The sequence below is a fragment of the Palaemon carinicauda genome, chromosome 18, assembly GCF_036898095.1.
Source record: "Palaemon carinicauda isolate YSFRI2023 chromosome 18, ASM3689809v2, whole genome shotgun sequence".
NCBI classification, from domain to species: Eukaryota; Metazoa; Arthropoda; class Malacostraca; order Decapoda; family Palaemonidae; genus Palaemon; species Palaemon carinicauda.
In genome coordinates, this window is record NC_090742.1 from 51,959,208 (window position 1) to 51,979,037 (window position 19,830).

Sequence of the window (19,830 nt, forward strand, 5' to 3'; positions counted from 1 at the left end):
CTCAATATATAGGGATAACTGTAATATAGACGCAGAGAAAGATGTTATGCATGTGCAGTGTCATTCACATAATTTGTATTCAGTAATTATAATTTTCCTTATGTTCGTCATAATCGTCATCATTTACATCGCTGTGGTCCTCAAACTGACGGCAGAGCTTCATGGATTTTGTGTGCTTATTTGCACAGCTGTCAACAGCATCACACTTACAGTGTGAAGCACAGGATAGGACACTTAACATGGTAGCTGCATCTTTGGCTTGAACATGGGTGTGATGATTTGCAGCTTCAAGCAATACTTGGTAGAATTGAAGATGGTGCAATAGTTGAAGTACCAGTAGCAGGCATCAACATATTCTCAATCTTCCAATCATACTAAATTATATCAGTATCTGGGAATGCCATATGATCTGCTGCCATCCAGATTAGAACCTGAATACGGGCAGTCTGGTGTGTTGAACTGTAGCCTCATCCGTTAGTGGGAGACACTTTACTTTAGGGGGATCCTCTTGATTATTGAGTATCTCAGATTTGCAAGAGATGTCAATGCTATTCCTCCATATAAGCTTGATATGGAGCAGAGATCTTCTTTAATCCATACTTCTTTTGGAGACGGGATTTGCAAATTCCCTGAGGGTTACTTTGGAATTCTGAACAAAGTTTATTGCAAATACTTTTACTTTGCCAAAGGGATATGAAACACACACACATTCAGAAAGTACATGGGTGGCCAGCAAGGTCTAAACACTTCTCTCCCAGCTTCTCAGCTGTTGCCTTAGTGTCAGTGGAATTGATTAAATAGAAAAAGGTAACATCAATGAACCAAATGCATGCCAAAGGCTGTTAATTAACCCCGCAGATGAATATGAGAACAGTTGAAGTTTTTGATCTTTGTGGAAGATGGCAGGTTTATGAGGTCATTCAACTCTTGATATTGAATTACAGCCTCCCTGATTTTATAAAATCTGGAACAATCTTGGAGGGTTCATCCTCCATTCTCATTCTTAATCATTTAGGTTCTAGTGCATATTTTTGTGTTCATATTTACTTTATATGTAATATGACCTATTTTTGCATGTAATGAGAATAAAAAATATCCAAATGTTTATATTGAAATTAATATTCAGTAATTATAAAGCCACAAAATAAAATTTGAAGATCCTCTTGATTAAAGTTTTGTACTTTTTGCATCTCGGTTATCTTTTGTGACATTAATTACATAAGAATACTGTATGACAGTATATATATTTAATGGTGAAACTGAAATTAATTTGTTCGCTGGTTTCTACTCTTTGATATTCAGTTAGTAGATTAATAGATGCTTATGTATTTTATTACTATATTTTATAGTTTTAATATTTGAGGTGTACTGTATGTAGTTTGTAAAATTAGGAATTATATAAGAATACTCTTGTAGCCATTATAACTGTTTTGTAGGAATTTGTAGTTGCCTACCATTTATTGGTGTCCATTGTAATAGAATGCTAAGTAGAATTGGGGTACTGTTCTTATTTTCTTTATTCAATGCTCTACTTTGTAGGAGTTGTTAGAACTGCTTATTCTACGTTTTGATATACCTGAGCCTGAACTTCCATCAGTTAGTGAGGAGGAAACAGAAGAAGTAAAAAATCAGCAACTTTCTATACAAAGAGAAAGCCTTAAGCGCTTCCGTAAAGAATATTCACAACCAGTCCAATTCAGGTATTGTATTATAATTTAGAAATTTGGGTATCTTGATATATTTTATATGTTTACAGTATTGTGAAGTTTAAATAATTTTTCTATAATTTTTCATTGCTTTAATTATTTTTGGTATTTTCAAAAAGCTATATTCATTCCTTTTGACACTGAGTCAAAATCTATTTACGATGAAATTTTATTGAAACATTTTGTGGGTTCAAAGATAATGCAAGATAGATTGCTTTCCAAAATTATTTGTCTTAGAAATATTAGATTGATTTCATATTGTTAAGTATATAGACAAAAGTGAAGTATAAATTAATATTAATTTAGTAATCTTTATTTCAGTAGGTTTCCCTTTGAAGATTTTGATTACTAGTTTATGAACTACTAATTTTAATGAAATGTAATATGAATTTGAGAAAATATAAATATTTTAACCATTACAGAGTATTGAATGTTCTACGGCACTGGGTTGATTACCATTTCTACGATTTTGAACGTGACAAGCAACTGTTAGAAAACCTTACCAATTTTTTAGACAAAGTTAAAGGGAAATCTATGCGTAAATGGGTTGAATCTATTACTAAAATTATTCAGAGACGGGTAAGTTACAAAGAGTTCTACCTTTTTTTCTTAACATTGTCTGTCAAGTTTTGAAATATCAAATTCATAAAGAGCTATATGATTTTTACTAATTGTCATGAGACATTCTTCAAATTTCCATTATTTCTTGAGTAACTCATTGAAATTTTTATTTCAGTGTAATGAGGAGCAGAGAGAGATCACCTTTAGTCATAATAGATCGCCACCTTCTCCAAAGTGGCATATCCGTTTGGAAGAAAAGGATTGGGAAAGCATACTGCCCATAACTGCTGGAGGTACTTCTTTAAATGTAAGTTTGGTTTTAATTATACTAAGCTCTAAATTTAGCATTTGAGGTTTGAATGAAAAACTTTTAGTTTCTAGGAATATATTTTTGTTGGTTTCTCTGAATTCATACTAGTTTCTGTTTTGTCTTTTTAATTAATTTTATCCAATGTTTCAATGTAAAATGCCTCAAAAAGGAAAGATTTCTTACCTATGAAATATTCTCAGTAATTACCTGGAACTAAAAGATTGTGGTAAATAGGTTAATTTGGTTTATCATTTTTATGTGTTAAATTTTAAACAGTTACAGTTTTGGTGTAAGGCAGATTTACTGTACTTAACTTTTGGTGTACATGACAAATTTAGAGCCTTTTATTATGATATAATTAGTAATTTGGTACTTTTGTAAGTTTATAATTAGAAGTGTGAACCTTCATGATAAGTCAATCCATCTTCAGCTTGTTTAATAGTTGTCACTTAAAATTATTTATCCTTTGCATCGAGATTGCTTTCTTGTTACCTCATTATTGCCTTCACTATTGTTGTTTTTGCAAATGATAAAGATGACAAGCATTTAAACTTTGGTTGTCCCTGCTTGTATGTGGCATCTGATAACCATATTTCAGAGAGGCTGGTTTATAATGTTCAAACAATCTTATTTTATCAAAGTTATGCAAAAGTGGAATGTTTATCGAATTTATTATTATACTCCTCTGATGTTCATAATGCTTCTACGTTGAAAACGGTTTTATATCAACATATACCCTAAAACTAAAAATGTCTGCTCAACTTTCCGTTGAATAGGCTTTAGCCTCTTAACCCCTTCACTATGAGGCAGCAGATCTCCCCTCAGTAGCTGCATAAGAGATTTGGCATCATCAGATATACATGCACATTTATTCTGTCATAACCTACATTTCCACATTTATTTGTTTTGCTTCTGGTAACAGAATAAATTTGTCAAAAGTTTTCTTTATTTTTAACTGTATTTCACTCTAAACAACCAAAATTTTTTTCGTTATGAAGTTATACTTTAGAATGATTTTCAAGAAATTTATTTTATATTATTTTACTCTAAATAATAGTAAAGCACTGTTATTCTGTGTGTAAAGGAAAACTTTATATTGATTTTGCAATGATTATTTGGTTACTTAGTAATTCCATGATAAATAGCCATCGTAAGATATAAAACTACTTGTCGGTAACAGAACTTACTCATACCTTATACAGAAATATAAAGAAAGTATCCATTTGTTTCCTTAGACACAAAAAGCCTACTATAATGTATTATTATGAGGCATATGATAAACATCTTATATTCTGATGACAGAAGAAACATGTTTCATTTTCATCTTCAAAAGATGCAAGGACTCATTTTATTTCTTTTGTATTGGCCTAGAGTGAGTGTGTGAGTGTGAGTTTACAAACATAGAAATATACTAAAATAGCCGTCACATAATCATAAATAAAGACTAGAATCCTAAGTGTCTCAGTGGATGGTTGGGCGAGATGTGAGGGTAACTACATCTCTACTCTGAGGAATGTTAGGGGGTTAGAGGAATGCTTCCTGCAGGGCATGTTGCCGTTGGCTGAAAAGAGAGGTGTAATTATGCATGTTAATTTGAAGACATGATAAAATAACCCTTGCACAATCATGAATAAAGGCTAGAATCACAAAGTCTTTGTTAGTGGGATAGAGCAAGGTGGAGGAGGGGCTAAGATCAAGGTGGGGAGGAGCTTTGTTAGTGAAATATTCGAGGTATGATATACTACTGTGTTGTACTCTTCTGTAGGATATACGAGTGATTTTAACTCTGTTTATATTTGTAAATGATGTATGGTGTATCCAGTACGTCGAAGTGTATTGTATCTGGCAATGTTTGACTTTCAACGAAAGTCATCGTGGCTAACGGGTTAATACAGGATTGAGTCAATCTTGTGATTAATGTTAATAACTTCAGCTTGGGTATGCCACAGTCATCTTTGTCTTTTGCGAATCTTAGTCAAAACTAAATCCTTATCCTCTTGACATTAGTCAGTGAGAAAGAGGGAACATGTACATGAACATCAGGTGAGTATAAAAAGCAATGCTAATAATAAAATTTCTTATGTCAACGCTCACTTGCTATTTATACTGTATTGCTTCTTCTCCAGGAGCTTGGTTTATTATTATTATTATTGTTATTATTATTATTATTATTATTATTATTATTATTATTATTATTATTATCCAAGCTGCAACCCTAGTTGGAAAAGTAAGATGCTTTAAGCCCAAGGGCTCCAACAGGGAAAAATAGCCCAATGAGGAAAGGAAATAAGGAAATAAATGATATAAGAAAAAATTAACAATAAAATATTTTAAAAACGGTAACAACATCAGAACAGATACTGTATGTCATATATAAACTATAAAAAGACTTATGTCAGCTTGTTCAACATAAAAACATTAGCTGCAAGTTTGAACTTTTGAAGTTTTGCCGATTCAACCACCCAATTAGGAAGATCATTCCACAACTTGGTCACAGCTGGAATAAAACTTCTAGAATACTGTGTAGTATTGAGCCTCATGATGGAGAAGGCCTGACTATTAAAATTAACTACATGCCTAGTATTACGAACAGGATGGAACTGTCCAGAAAGATCTAAATGTAAAGGATTGTCAGAATTATGAAAAGTCTTATGCAGTATGCATAATGAACTAATGGAACCATGGTGTCAAAGATTAATATCTAGATCAGGAATAAGAAATTTAATAGACCGTAAGTTCTTGTCCAACAAATTAAGACGAGAAAGAGTCATACAAAGTTAAGAAACATTATCAATACTGAGATCCGGATGTTGAGGAGCCCCTGTCCTTGACCTACTTTGAGTTTTGTTAGGATTCAGCTTCATACCCCATAATTTGCACCGTGCACTAATTTTAGCTAGATCTCTATTAAGGGATTCAGCAACCCCAGATCTACATTCAGGAGATGGAATTGATGCAAAGAGAGTAGCATCATCTGCATATGCAACAAGCTTTGTTTTCTAGGCCAAACCAAATGTAATGTGTATATAGTATGAAAAGTAATGGGCCAAGAACATTACCCTGCGGAACACAAGATAACACATTCCTATACTCACTATGGTAACCATCAACAACAACTCTGTGAGATCTAATACTTGAAAATTCAATTATAATGCTCAGAAACGACCCACCCACTTCCGACTGTTTGAGTTTCAATACAAGCGCCTTATGAGTAACATTGTCAAAGGCGGCACTAAAATCAAGGCCAATTATACAAACTTCCTGACCACAATTAAGGGATTTCTCTACATCATTGGAAATTGTAAGAAGGGCATCACATGTTCCAAGGCCTTTATGAAAACCAAATTGCAAACTAGGTAACAGATGATTACCTTCTGCAAACCTATTACAATGTTTTGCCAGAAGACATTAAAAACCTTTAGTTAATATGGGAGTTAGGGTAATTGGGTGGTAATCCGTTGGACTTGAGTTACCACAAACGTATTTACATAGTGGAGTAACCTTACCAATTCTCCAGGAAGTGCTAAAAGCTCTTCTTCATGCTAACTTGCGCAAAATAACAGATAACTTTGGAGCTAAGAAATCTGCAGTCATTATAAAAAACAAAAGAAAAATATCAATTGGGTGTACAAGTCCATGAGCATCAAGGTCCATCAACAGAGCTCTAATTTCACGAGATCAAAAAGCTAAACTAGTTAGTTTAGCCTCAGGAAAACAGGAATGAGGAAGTTCAAGTTTCTCATTACTCTGTTTACTGTCAAACACCTCGGCCAAACGGGTTACCTTTTCCTTTGGACAGTGAGTTATAGAGCCATCTGGTTTAAGTAAAGAAGGAACTGTTGCATCTATATCAAAGAGGGCAGATTTAAGGGTCGTTCCTGGGTTATACCAGAAAGGGTTTCTTTTATGGTTAGATTGTACTCCTTTTCAGTTGAAGCACAAACTCTCTGAGCAAAAGCTCTCTGAGTATAGTTATTCCAGGTCAAATCTGATCTGTTACCTTTCCAAAGATGATAGGCCTCCTGCTTCTCCAAATAAGCACGTCTACATTCATCATTGAACCGCCGTTTATCCTTCACTCGGCATCTTCACACACGTTAAGGGGTACTTCTGTCAATTATGTTGACTAGATTTCCATTCAAAGGGACAACAGGATCAACACTGCTATACAATTGTGACCAATTCAAGCCCAAAAGAACATGCAAAATCCCATTCCAGTCTGCTTGAAATTTCATATAAATCTTACTTGAGTATGGTACATCCGGGACAGGCTGCTCAGTCTTCACTACTAATGAAAGCAAGCCATGATCAGATGTCCCGACTGGAGAACCAACCTTACTTGTTATAATGCCAGGGGAGTCAGTGTATTTTAGATCCATGCAGTTACCAGACCTGTGAGTGGCTTCACTTAAGATTTTCTTTCAGCCTGATTCAGAGGCAAAGTCTAAAGCTCTTAAGCAATGGCGATCGCTAGGCGAAACAGAACTTAACCACTCCCTATGGTGAGCATTTAAATGGCCAACAAAGACAAAAGAGGGCCTTTCTATCATCTTCTTGTATCTTAGCCATAATGGTAAGAGGACAATCAAAGATAGAATCATCCATGTCTTGATTCCGGTAGATCGAACACAAAAGTTGTTATGCCTGCCACAAACTTTTATTACCTGAATCTCATGACATCTACATTCCTAGCAGGACTTATGAGAAGTCGGGTACTCTGTCCTCATATGCACCACCAATCCCCCTGGTCCTAAGTTTGGTATTGCATTTCTAGATTATTATCTTAAAAACCAGTTATAAGGAGCTCAGATGAGTGCCTCATATTAGAAACCAAAGTTTCTGAGCACAAAAGAATATCATACTGTCTGAACGCATCTGAAAGGTCTTGAATATTATACTGTTGAATGTATCTGTAAGGTCTTGAATATTTGCATGAAGACCATAAATACTGCAATACAGTAGACGACATTGACGAAATCTAGGACGTACTTATCCTGGATTTCGCTGAATGTCTCCAGACAGCATAAGAATTAATAGTAATAAAAAAAGGCATCATATTTAAAAACTAGATTAACAAGAATAATAACAAAAACAATATGTACAGCAAAATAAATAAAATGATTGATCAAACCCATAGATTATAGAAAAAAATTTGGAAAAACTGGTCAACATGGAGCCAATACACCATGCTAAATACCCTCCAAGATAGCCACTTTAACTGAAGGGAGGACAGTAAGGATGGTTTTGAGAGCTGAAAAAGAATCGGATAAGGAAAAGACAACCTCTTGATAAACCACCAGGTATCCATGGCCCTTCTATCAAGCCTGCCCAACACTTATTTAAAAAATCAAGAGGAAGAGAAAAAAAAAAATTGGATTGTGTGCTTAAGTGTACCCTCAAGCAAGAGAACTCTAACCTAAAACTGGAAGACCATGGTACAGAGGCTATGGCACTACCCAAGACTAGAGAACAATGGTTTGATTTTGGAGTGTTCTTCTCCGAGAAGAGCTGCTTACTATACCTAAAGAATCTCTTCTACCCTTACCAAGAAGAAAGTAGCTGCCGAACATTTACAGTACAGTAATTAGCCCCTTGAGCGAAGGAGTATTTGGTAATTTCAGTGTTGTCATGTGTATGAGGAAAGAGGAGAATCTGTAAAGAATAATTGATTGCTTATTACTGCACATTAAGATATTATCTGGTTTTCTAAGCAATTACCATGTTGAGTATGCACAGTTATTATTTCTGGAAGTTTATCTGCAAAAAAAAGATGTTTCCTTCAAACTACCTCTCATGATAATATATTGTAATGACTGCCAACCAAGTTAACAGATAAAGTGGTAAAGGGAACTTGCTGTTAGTTCAGGGGAAATGCCAGGGAAGACTAGCTTAGTCGATTGTTGCAGAGATGACGATGATAATGGTAAGCCTCCACCTTTAGACGATTCCTTTAATCAACCAACTTTAGATAGTAATTAAGCTTATTTATAAGCTCTTGACATTGCTGGGTTTCTTTTGGTCAAGCCCATAGTCCAGTGAATTCTCTTAAATGACACAGGCCCTAACTGTCACATTAACCTAACGTAGCTCTCCTGAGTCGAGTGTTTCTCTCGGTAAGACTTCTGAAAGTCTGTTACATATCATAGATGCGAGTCCTCTCGTAAACTTCAAATTCTTTAATTACTTTAGACCCTTCTACTGCTGAAACATAGCATGCCACAAACCTAGTCGCCCTATAAGATAGCTAGATTGCGAGGCAATAGACTAAGTGGGTAATCTAGATCCTTAAGTTCCTCCATTTGCTAAAGTAAGTGCTCCTAAATTATATTGTATTTCGACAAAGTAAATGGAGGCATTAGTACCTTATAGGATTAATACATTTAATTTGTCATATATTGCTTTTATATCAATTCTTTAGATTCATACCTAAAATATCAGTATTTTTTATACTAACAAACGAGTCCTTCACCTGCATTCGCAGCATCCCTGCATTCACTCCAGCTGTAAACAAACCAGGAATTCAGCTGATTTCCCCTCAATTAATCATACAATACAGGAAGATGAAGAAGGCTACTTTGAAAATGAGTAATTATCTCATTTTCAAACAATGTAACCTCATTGCTGAGAAATTCCTTATTAAGTTGAGTAAGGTAACTTTGGAAGCTTCTTATTCTCCCAAATATAGTATGCAGAAATAGCCTCTTTCAATAAATAGAATCTATACATGTATATTGTTATCTCAGATTCAGTAATGGCCAGGAATTCCAGGTCCCTTTTATGTCCCAAATCTTTTGCTATTTGTAATGCAGGGATGCACTGACTGGTGTAAGACATACATTATGTTGCATAATATTGTCTTATTTTGTAACTTTATTTCCAGTCTTGACCCTCATCATTGTACTTCGTAACAAATATTTACAAACTTGCAAGTTGGTTGACGAAAAAAATGCTCATTGTAGGTAATCAAGAGGTAGTGTTCTAGAATCACTTAACTTGAAAGTTTTATGAGTGCTTATCAAGTTTTAATGAGCTTTAAATGAATAGACAAATTCTCCATTCAGATTGTGGTAAGAATTTATAGTTTTAAATTTTAATCTTCCCTACTGTATTTGTTAGTTTTAGCCAAGAGAAAGAACTACATATTAAATCCCCTTGTGTGGAGTATAGGTATTCCTTTCTTTATATTGTTCTGAGTTGAGTCAGTTTCAAATTTACTTCGGTTGTCAAAAATGATACATGGAAAAATAAAAATACAGTTTTGAGTCATTTTGTTTGACTTTTCATCTGTTTGCCGCTAGTATTGAAGTCATAATATCACTAGAATAATGTTAAAAGCAAATAAAACATGTTACTTAACAATAAATAAGCATTAAAGTATATAAAATCAAACAAAACACTTACATTTACAGTAAACATTCACATAATTAACATGTATCCCAACAAATGAACTATGAAAACAGCTGTGACTTTTTTTTTATATTAGTTAGCAGGTTTTAAGAGCTTAACGGGCATTTTTTATGATAGTTCAACTATCTATCATTTGAAGCATTAACAGCAAATAAAATCATATTGTACAATAAATAAGAATAAAATTATATAAAATCATATGAAAATGTATTTTTGTAAACTATTTTTCAATTTGAAGTTCAGCTTAACAATGAATAATTACTTTTTTTACTTATGGTTTTGATCAGCTGATCTCAAGACTATAGAGAATAACCAAGAATAATTATGTAACTCGTTCAGTATAGATTACTAATGCAAATTACATCAACACCAATTTGTTTTAGAATATTATGGTTTTTTACATCTTGTTTATAGCTATTATTGTTAGTTACCATATGAATACGCTCTCTCTCTCTCTCTCTCTCTCTCTCTCTCTCTCTCTCTCTCTCTCTCTCTCTCTCTCTCTCTCTCTCTCTCATATATTATCTTAGTGTAAACCACATTCACAAGTAAAGAGCCGCGATATACTGTAAATGCTAATTTGTAAACATCTACATTTACAAGTATGGATGTACATTTATTTGTAAAATTAGATTACTTTTTTTGAGATTAGATTAAAAGCTGAAATTTATTTGCTTGTAAGCTTAAAAAGATTGTTATTGATCATATTTTATGGAAATTGCATTTCAAGTAAAATGCAGAACTGGGAATGGTTATTTGTGGTTTAGCCAAGTGACAAGTAAATTCAGAGAAGTAAATTTGACGATTTTTTTTTTCTAACATAAGTCGTCTCTCCTGGAACCAATTACATACATAAAGTGAGGTATACCTGTACTCTGTTGTATGCATAACGACCAATATTAGTTTTCATAACTGCCGAGAAAGTAAGCCAAGTTAATAGTGAGGTGAAAGATTAGTTGTCTTTTGCTGAGTGGATAAATACTGTATATGACATGCCAGTACGTACTACCTTATTTATCAAGTCAGTTAAAATTTTTTTGGTCTTAACTAATTAAGGTTTCTTTGGTATTCTCAGAAGGTCACCGAGCCTTCCTTTGTGAGAGGCAAATCTGACTTGCTTGCCTGGTTAATTGCACTAGACCTGACTATGGACGTCACGTCCATAGTCAAGTATAGGGGTTTTAATTATAGTATGTTCCAACACAGAGTACTTACCTAGAACTACTTTCTTAGGAGTTACTGGTAACTCTTTCCCAACCGACCAGAATTTTGTGTAGTTTACCCTATTCCCGTTTTCTATGGGGGTAACCTCAGGGGGAGTGATACGCGCCCTGAGGCGACCCGGGGTCGGAGAGCGTGCTAGCTCAGGTCATGCTCCTCAGTAAGTTTCTGGTCGCGACGTGATTACCATCTCGCCACGCTCTCTCTTACCCAGTGCGACCCTTTGTGTCTATCACGCGGTCCCCACGTGTCCTTACCCTTTTCCTTTCCTCTGTGTCCCTGTGTCTCTTGGTGTGTTATTGTTTCGTTATGGAGCATCCCCGCCGTTGCCTTGGGCCTGTGGCCGGTAAGTCTTGTGGGGTTTTCCTCTACAAGCCCGAGGTTGACCCCCACTCGCTGTGTTCGTCATGTAGGGGCCAGGTGTGCTCCCCTACCACCACGTGCTCGGAGTGCGAGTCCTGGAGCGAGATCCAGTGGGTCCTTTATAGCACGAAGAAGAAGGCGGCGGCCAAGAAGTCGCCCAAGAAAGCCAACGTGTCTTCTTCTTTGGTGTCTCCAGATGCCTCGTCGGAACGAGGCTCCCATCCATCTTCCCCTACCCAGAGTAAGGGACGAGGTAAGTCCATTGCAGGGAAGCGGCCCATTGGCCTTCCCCAGGAGTCTGAATTGTCTGTGGGGGAAGATTCTGGTGTGATACAGGCATGTGAGGGTCCTGAGGGAGGTGCGGGAGTGTGTGTGGGAGACGAGGTCCTGGTGCCCGCAGGGCCCGTCTCTACTGAAGACCCTATGTGGGGGAAGTCGGGTGCTACCTCTTCCCCAGCGTCATGGGTATGTGTTTCAGGTGCTTCAGCCGCCGGGGGAGACGCCGAGAAAGGAAGTTCGTCTAATTCCGACCCCGCCATTTGGGATCCCCCTAGGACGCCCTTCAGGTCACCCTTCAGACTAGAGGAGGAGTTCGATCATTGGTCCGCCCATAAGAAGGTGCCTCGGTCTCCCCCGGCGCCCTCGTCAACGCTCCCGCCCGTCTTTCTTCAGCCCGCAACACCAGAGATTCGACATGGAGTTCCCCCTGCTGCGTTGGACGTCGCAGGCAAGTCGGCGGATTCCCTCTCCTCCCCATCCTCGTCCTCGGATTCATCATCATCGGAGGACGGAGCCAAGTCCACGAAGAGGAAGCGGGAGAGGTCCCGGAAAAAGAAGAAGTCCCGCTCCCATTCCAGACAAAACAAGAAAGAGTCCAGACCCTCCAAGAAGGCGGCTAAAAGGAGTAGATCCAAGGATTGGGTGAACATCACGGTGCCCCGGAGCGAGCTGTTTAAGATTACCACAGCCGCGGCCGCTTCCGGTTGGCTCCCTAGAGCCTCATCTCCACCGCCTCGCCCCTCCTTCTCCTCCTACGGACCAGAGTCCCGTCAGGGGAGGTCGATCCAAGCCCCCGTGACGCACCTAAGCCCACGAAGGCTTCCGCTACATCAACCCTGCGGAGAGAGGCGCTCCACCAGATGGAAGGCATGGCACCAGCCGCGGGCACCTTGGCTGACTTCATTAAGCACCAAGGGCGCCCGGCGGCCCGAGATTATCCCACGGACACGAGAAACCCTGCAGGGCAAGGTAATCCCATGACGGATACCTTCGCCTCTGCGGGTCCGCCCGTGCTACGGGCAGGCCCGTTTAACATCCCCCCCCCCCTACCGTCACCGAAGATACTCGTGCGGAGGGACTGGTGACGGAGACCCTAGTAGAAGGAGGAGAGTGCTCATCGGATGACGTCTCCTCCTATCGCAAAGTGTTGGCCCTCATAAGACGACACCATCGGCTAGATGAGCCCAAGCCCGCGATGGAACAGACCTGGCTCTCCGGACTCAGTAGGCTTGTGGAGAATCCAGTGCAACAGAAGCCCTCCTTAGCTCTACTCTTAGCTCCTGATGTCAAGCTGGGTATGGAGCATATAGACAAATTCTTGGACGGCCTGGCAGACGCCCCTAGGAGCCAAAGTTTCTCGAAGCTGCTCCCTGGGCTAAGGACGCAGAAGAGGTTCTATGTGCCAGGTGGTCGTTGGGGGGGCCCCGCGCAGTGGAGTCAGCCATTACCTCGTTGAACCAGGGTGCCGCTGAAGACAGAGCGTCCACGGCCCCAGTGTGTTTTTCCCCTACGGAGACTTCCATGATGGAGGACATGGCCCAAGACTTAGTTTACGTGTCCTCCTGGTTAGACTGGTGGGCCTGCACTTTGGTAGTCTTTCAGTCGTCACATGATCTCTCCCTCCCAGAGAACCAGTCCTTATTGAAAGAGCTGATTAGCTCAGGGGGCAAAGCCCTAAAGTTTTTATCTTATCAATCTCTCTCCCAGGCCACCAATTGGGTCCTGAGGAAGAGGGATACAGTCCTTAGCAAGTTAGTGAGGAAACTCCCCGACCGCGAAGCGAGAAAGTTGAGGAATTCTTCGGTGTGGGACGAGTCAATCTTCCCCCTCAAGCTAGTGGAAGAGACGATGGAGAGGGTGAGGAAAATGAAGGACGTGGGAGAGCATAGACCTCCCCCATGAGACGCCCACCACACAGGAGACCCTCTGTGGATGTCCCTCACTCAACCCGTGCATCCCCTGCCCAACCTAGAAGAGAGTCTTTTTCGGACCCTTGGCTTCAAACAACACAGCCCCTCAGTCAAACTTTAGACCGTCATTCGGCAACTCAAGGAGAGGTCGGTCCGGCCGCTCCTCCAGAAGGAGATAGGAGGCGAGGCCCCCTACTCCTACAGGAGCCTCAAGTAGGGGAATGCCTCAAACACTCTTGGCAAGCATGGCGGGATTACGGTGCGGATCCCTGGTCAGTGACAGTCCTGAGGGAAGGTTACAGACTACCCTTCCTAGCAGAACCTCCCCCTCTCATTCCGGCCCTACAGGCCGAGTGGTTGATACCCAAGGACCCCTTGAAACGGGCGGCGTTGCAAGAACAGGTGTCGTCCATGATCTCCAAAGGAGCGTTGGAACCAGTCGAAGATCCCGGCCCGGGGTTCTACAGCAGGCTCTTCCTGGTGGAGAAGGCGACAGGGGGGTGGAGGCCAGTAATAGACCTGCCGGCCCTCAACAATTTTGTGGCGAAAACCGACTTCAAGATGGACACTGCGAGGACAGTGTTGGCCGCCTTGAGAGAAGGGGACTTCATGATATCCCTGGATCTCAAGGACGCTCACTTCCAAATCCCCGTTCACCCCTCCAGCAGGAAGTTCCTCAGGATAAAGTGGGATACCCGAGTCCTGCAATTGAAGACCCTTTGCTTCGGACTGTCGACAGCCCCTCAAGTGTTTACAAAAGTTTTCACGACAGTCTCCGTATGGGCACACGAGCAGGGCATCCGTCTGATCCGATACCTGGACGATTAGTTGCTTCTTTCAGCCGCAAGGGAAGAACTGAGGAAGCAAGGCGCAGAGTCGCTCCGTCTCTGCAAGGAATTGGGTATCACAGTCAACTTAGAAAAGTCCCAGTTGAGTCCCACCACCAGGATGACTTACTTGGGGATGGTCCTGGACACCCGATTAGTGAGAGCCTTCCCCTCATTGGGGAGGTTGGAAAACATGGAGCGAGTTCTGCAACCCTTCCTGACGGACCAACCCAGGAGGGCCAAGGATTGGCAGAAGTTGCCAGGCCACCTAGTCTCGTTAGAGAAGTTAGTACCCCAGGGGAGACTCAAACTCCGGGCGGTGCAATGGAACCTGAAGGAACACTGGACCCAAGCCAGAAATCCCCACGAGGTGGTTTCGGTCTCCCCAGAAGCGAAGGTGGTCCTACAGTGGTGGCACGACAGAACGAACACCGAGAAGGGGATGCCCTTCGCACCCGACCCTCCGGAGGTGCTATTGTTCACGGACGCATCGAAGGAAGGTTGGGGGATCACCTACTCGACAAGTCGACAAGAGGAAAATGGTCGCGCGAGGAAGCAACGCGACACATAAACATTCTAGAGATGATGGCTGTACTGAGGGCGAGTCAGGAATTCGTTCACCTCCTCCGGGGGAACACCGTGGCGTTAATATGCGACAACGTCACGGTAGTAGCCTACGTAAAGAAGCAAGGGGGTCTAAAGTCGAAGGAGCTATGCGCGTTATTGACAGAACTATTAGAATGGGCTGCAATAGAAGGGATCAAAATCACAGCAAGGTTCATCGCAGGAAAGAAGAACGTCCTGGCAGACGGCCTCAGCAGAGTAGGCCAGGTGATAGGGTCAGAGTGGACTCTACACCCGGGAGTAGCTTAGGCAGTCATATTGAAGTGGGGCTCTCTGGTAGTGGACCTTTTTGCTACACGTCTGAACGCCCAGCTCCCCGTGTTCTGTTCTCCAGTCCCAGATCCGTCAGCGGCGTTCGAGGACGCCTTCCAACACCCTTGGGACGGCCTCGATGTGTACGCCTTCTCTCCCTTCGGGATGATCAGGCAAGTCCTCAACAGGGTGAGAACAACAGCCAACCTCCAGATGACTTTGGTTGCGCCTTGGTGGCCGGAGAGAGAGTGGTTCGCAGACCTAAAAGAACTGGCCCTTCTTCCTCCTTGGCCGCTTTCAGACAGGCCAGACCTCCTCCGTCAGCCCCACTTCCAAAGGGTTTCACGAAAACCCTCGGTCCCTCCACCTTCACGCGTGGAGGTTATCAAGCGGCATTGAAGAAGGATGGATACTCATCGAGGACCGGAGCGAGGATGTCAGGTTACTGAAGGCGTTCCTCAATCGCAGTCTACCAGGCAAAATGGGCAGTCTTCTCAAAATGGTGCACTTCCCGGGATTTCAAACCCTTGGGGGTTTCGATTCACGACATAGCGGACTTCCTGGTGTACCTCAGAGACGATGTGGGCTCTTCCATTTCAGCCATAAAAGGAGTACGTGCAGCATTAGGTCAGGTCTTCCTCCTAAAGGGCATTTATTTGGGAGCCTCCCGACACATCTCGATGCTCATCAGGAGTTTTGAGCAGTCATGTCCCCCACAAGAGGTGAGGGTACCGCAGTGGGACCTAGCTTGAGTACTCAAAGCCCTGTCAGAAATGCCCTTCAAGCCCCTCAAGGACATCCTGGATAAGGAACTCACCTTCAAAACAGTCTTCCTCTTGGCCCTGGCTTCAGCAAAGAGAGTTTGTGAGTTACACGAACTATCGTACGAGGTCTCACACTCAAAGGGGTGGCGTGAGGCTTCGTTTAAGTTCGTTCCTAGCTTTGTGGCCAAAACACAGAACCCGGCTTGTTGGGATCCTCGGTTCGAGGGCTTTTCAGTGCCAGCGATCCCTCGGTCAGACAACCCTAAAGACTTGCTCTTATGCCCGGTCAGAGCAGTAAGGAAATACCTTGAAAGGACATCCAGGCTCCGACCTGAGATCAAGAGTTTATTCGTTTCGACCGGGCGGGTGAAGAAACCAGTCTCCAAGAATTCAATCTCCTTCTGGCTGCGCCAAGTGATCAAGAGGGCTTACGATGCTTCAGGAACCCCTCTCTCAGGCAAGCCAAGGCCTCATGATATTAGGGATCTTAGCACCTCCCTAGCATTTGAAAAGAACATGGCCGTGGGCCAAATCCTGAAAGCGGGTACCTGGTCCAGACAGTCCACGTTCACGTAGCATTACCTGAAGGACTGTTCTAGGAAATCCTTGGACGGGTTCGCCCTTGGCCCGGTCATTTCGGCCCTTCAAAAGATTTAAGGTCATGGCCCCGGGGAAACCGGGGGCGGTAAGCCAAGAGACACATGTTCATCCCTTACCTTTCCCCTTATCATCCTTCCCCTGGCCCTTAATCCCCTGCGTGGAAGTGACTCAAAAGGGCCTGGCGGCCAGGATATACGTCTTCAGCAAGGAATACGTCTCGGAAGTGTTTGTACAGAGGTAAGCCACTTAGACACTAAGATAGTTTTTGGGTAGTTTCCCCTATTTTCATACAGTTTTCTAGTAGTGGTCGTCGGAACCTAGTCCCCTATCTAGGTTCCTTTTCCCCTCGTGCTTCCAACCTTTGGTCCCTAGTCCCTGCAGGACACTCCCACCTCCTAAAGTTTAAGTCTCCTAAGAAAGTAGTTTTAGGTAAGTACTCTGTGTTGGAACAAATCACAAATTTTCAAGTAATTCGTATTTTTCTTAACATACTTACCTAGAACTACTTTCGGGTTATGGCCCACCCATCCTTCCCCGAGGGCCCTGCAGGGCTGAGGAGAACCTTTCCGACGAAACTTACTGAGGAGCACGACCTGAGCTAGGATGCTCTCCGACCCCGGGTCGCCTCAAGGCGCGTATCACTCCGCCTAAGGTTACCCCCATAGAAAATGGGAATAGGGTAAACTACACAAAATTCTGGTCGGTTGGGAAAGAGTTACCAGTAACTCCTAAAAAAGTAGTTCTAGGTAAGTATGTTAGGAAAAATACAAATTACTTTAAAATTTGTGATGTTCCTTCAGTAAAGGTTCTGAATTTACCAAGTCGTGTTCCTATCATAGAGTTCCTATTTCTCTTAATTAATTTTGCTCCTTCTACGATTAAGGGGACCGTCCTCCAAGGTGTTCTGACATAACTTTCAGAAATCGAAAATCGTTTTATTGCATCTATGTATGCGTAAACATATCTTACATGCTCCCCAGAAGTTTCAGCCAATTATTTTTACAAATAACGAAGATATAGTGGTCTTTAAATGATGACGTCATCCTTACTGTGTCGTCTGCATGACTGAGTTTGACAAAATCGTCTTTGTGTGTTATTTTTGCATATTTATAGTGATTTTTCACTTATGTTTCGAGATATCGTACGTCTGGCAGAAATGGAAGGCATTGGTAGAGCGTAGTTGAACGAAATCTACTCCTACGAGAACAGAAGCCAAAGTTTCCAAAGATGTATAGAAGTTATAATGCATGCGTTTGTTTACTTAAAGTTCGTATGTACATTGTGTTTTCACAACGTCCTCGGGAACTTTATAGCAAGGCCAATGTAACATAAGGTCATAAAAAGAACAAATAGTAAAAATTTTTTCCAAACAATGAAGATATAGCGGTCTTTAAATGATGACGTCATCCTTACTGCGTCGTCTGCAGGACTGAGTTTGACAGACTCGTAGTTTCTCTCTCTCTCTCTCTCTCTCTCTCTCTCTCTCTCTCTCTCTCTCTCTCTCTCTCTCTCTCTCTCGAATTATCCATTTATACAAATACTATAATAACAATGTTCAACTCTCATAAAATCAAATAATGGTTGATCTCTCTCTCTCTCTCTCTCTCTCTCTCTCTCTCTCTCTCTCTCTCTCGAATTATCCATTTATACAAATACTATAATAACAATGTTCAACTCTCATAAAATCAAATAATGGTTGATCTCTCTCTCTCTCTCTCTCTCTCTCTCTCTCTCTCTCTCTCTCTCTCTCTCTCTCTCTCTCTCTCTCTCTAACAAATTATATCTTTGTTGCTCCTCAAAGTTTCATTTATATTGAAAATCAATCATGATTCAATTTTCCTTACTTTCTCCAATCTCGCACCATCGGTCACATCGCGGTATTTTCGAAATTTCCGGAAAATCCGCGATATATGTACAGTATATACATGCGTTATGAAAAAAATCCGTGAAGTGGTGAATCCGCGATGGTCGAACCGCGAAGTAGCGAGGGCTCACTGTATGTCTAAAACATATATAGAAATCGTGTAATTTGGATCATTAGAAAAAAAAATGGCGGACATGGCAGACGGTCCCCTTAAACCTTGCTTTTCCATATACATATACCTTGTCTATAAGATATCAAGATTGCGATGCAGAAAACCGAAGGTAATCTGGATCCTTACATCCCTTCTCTTGCTAAAGTAAGCACTCAAGCTACATAGTGGCAGAAGAACTGGTTTTATAATTGAGGGAGAATTTTCATGAATCATCATCCTTTTTCCCCTAACTTTTTGTCTCATTTATTTATGGCATCCTTAGAGACATTTATGTAGATTACAATTGTCTACATTTAAAGTGTTCTCTCCTGAGTCTTTTTAACAATTAAATAATATTACAAATGTCTTGTATAATTTTAATTGGGACTCTCCTCTGTTTGATTCTTTGTACTACCTAGAGATTTGTATCCCTCATCTATCTTAGCCCCCAGGATATCTCCATGGATCTTGCAGTTCAAAATGACTGTTCTTATGCATTGAACAGCTCAGACCTCCTTCCTACAGTAAATTTTGGGTTATATATGAGTGGCTAGTGTGTAGTGTGAAACACATAATTTTTCTTAAACAAAATCCAACTGATTCACTTTCATTATTAACATGCCTGTTCCTTCTTCCTGATTACACTGCTTTCTTAGTCTTCCACACTGCACTTAAAGACGCAGGTGACCCTGTTTGCCAAAGAAAGCAAGGCCTTGGGCATTGGAAGACTGTGTATTATTATAATGATTAGTTTCTATTGAAAAAATCATTTAGTTTTACTGTTTAGGAATTGTATTTGTTCCGACACAGATACAAACCTTCGCTTTTTATAGGGTATTACTTTCGGCAACGCTGAAAACCAGCCAAGACAATTTTATTGAGGGATAATTACCCCATCCGCTAGTTAGCGGGAGGCGGTTGGTGTAGACTAGCTACCCCGCTCACTCACACCTGTCGGTTGAGTAACCACTTTTGCTTTTGGCTCGGTAGA

General features: G+C 41.0%; 1 protein-coding gene across 1 annotated transcript in view; it reads left to right on the forward strand.

Moving 5' to 3' along the window:
- The window catches only part of LOC137657293 (son of sevenless homolog 2-like), a 454,104-nt gene that overhangs the window by 209,552 nt on the left and 224,722 nt on the right, over nucleotides 1–19,830 (forward strand). The window contains 3 exon segments of the mRNA XM_068391627.1: nucleotides 1,540–1,700; nucleotides 2,129–2,285; nucleotides 2,443–2,574. Coding sequence (XP_068247728.1) covers nucleotides 1,540–1,700; nucleotides 2,129–2,285; nucleotides 2,443–2,574 — 450 coding nt within the window.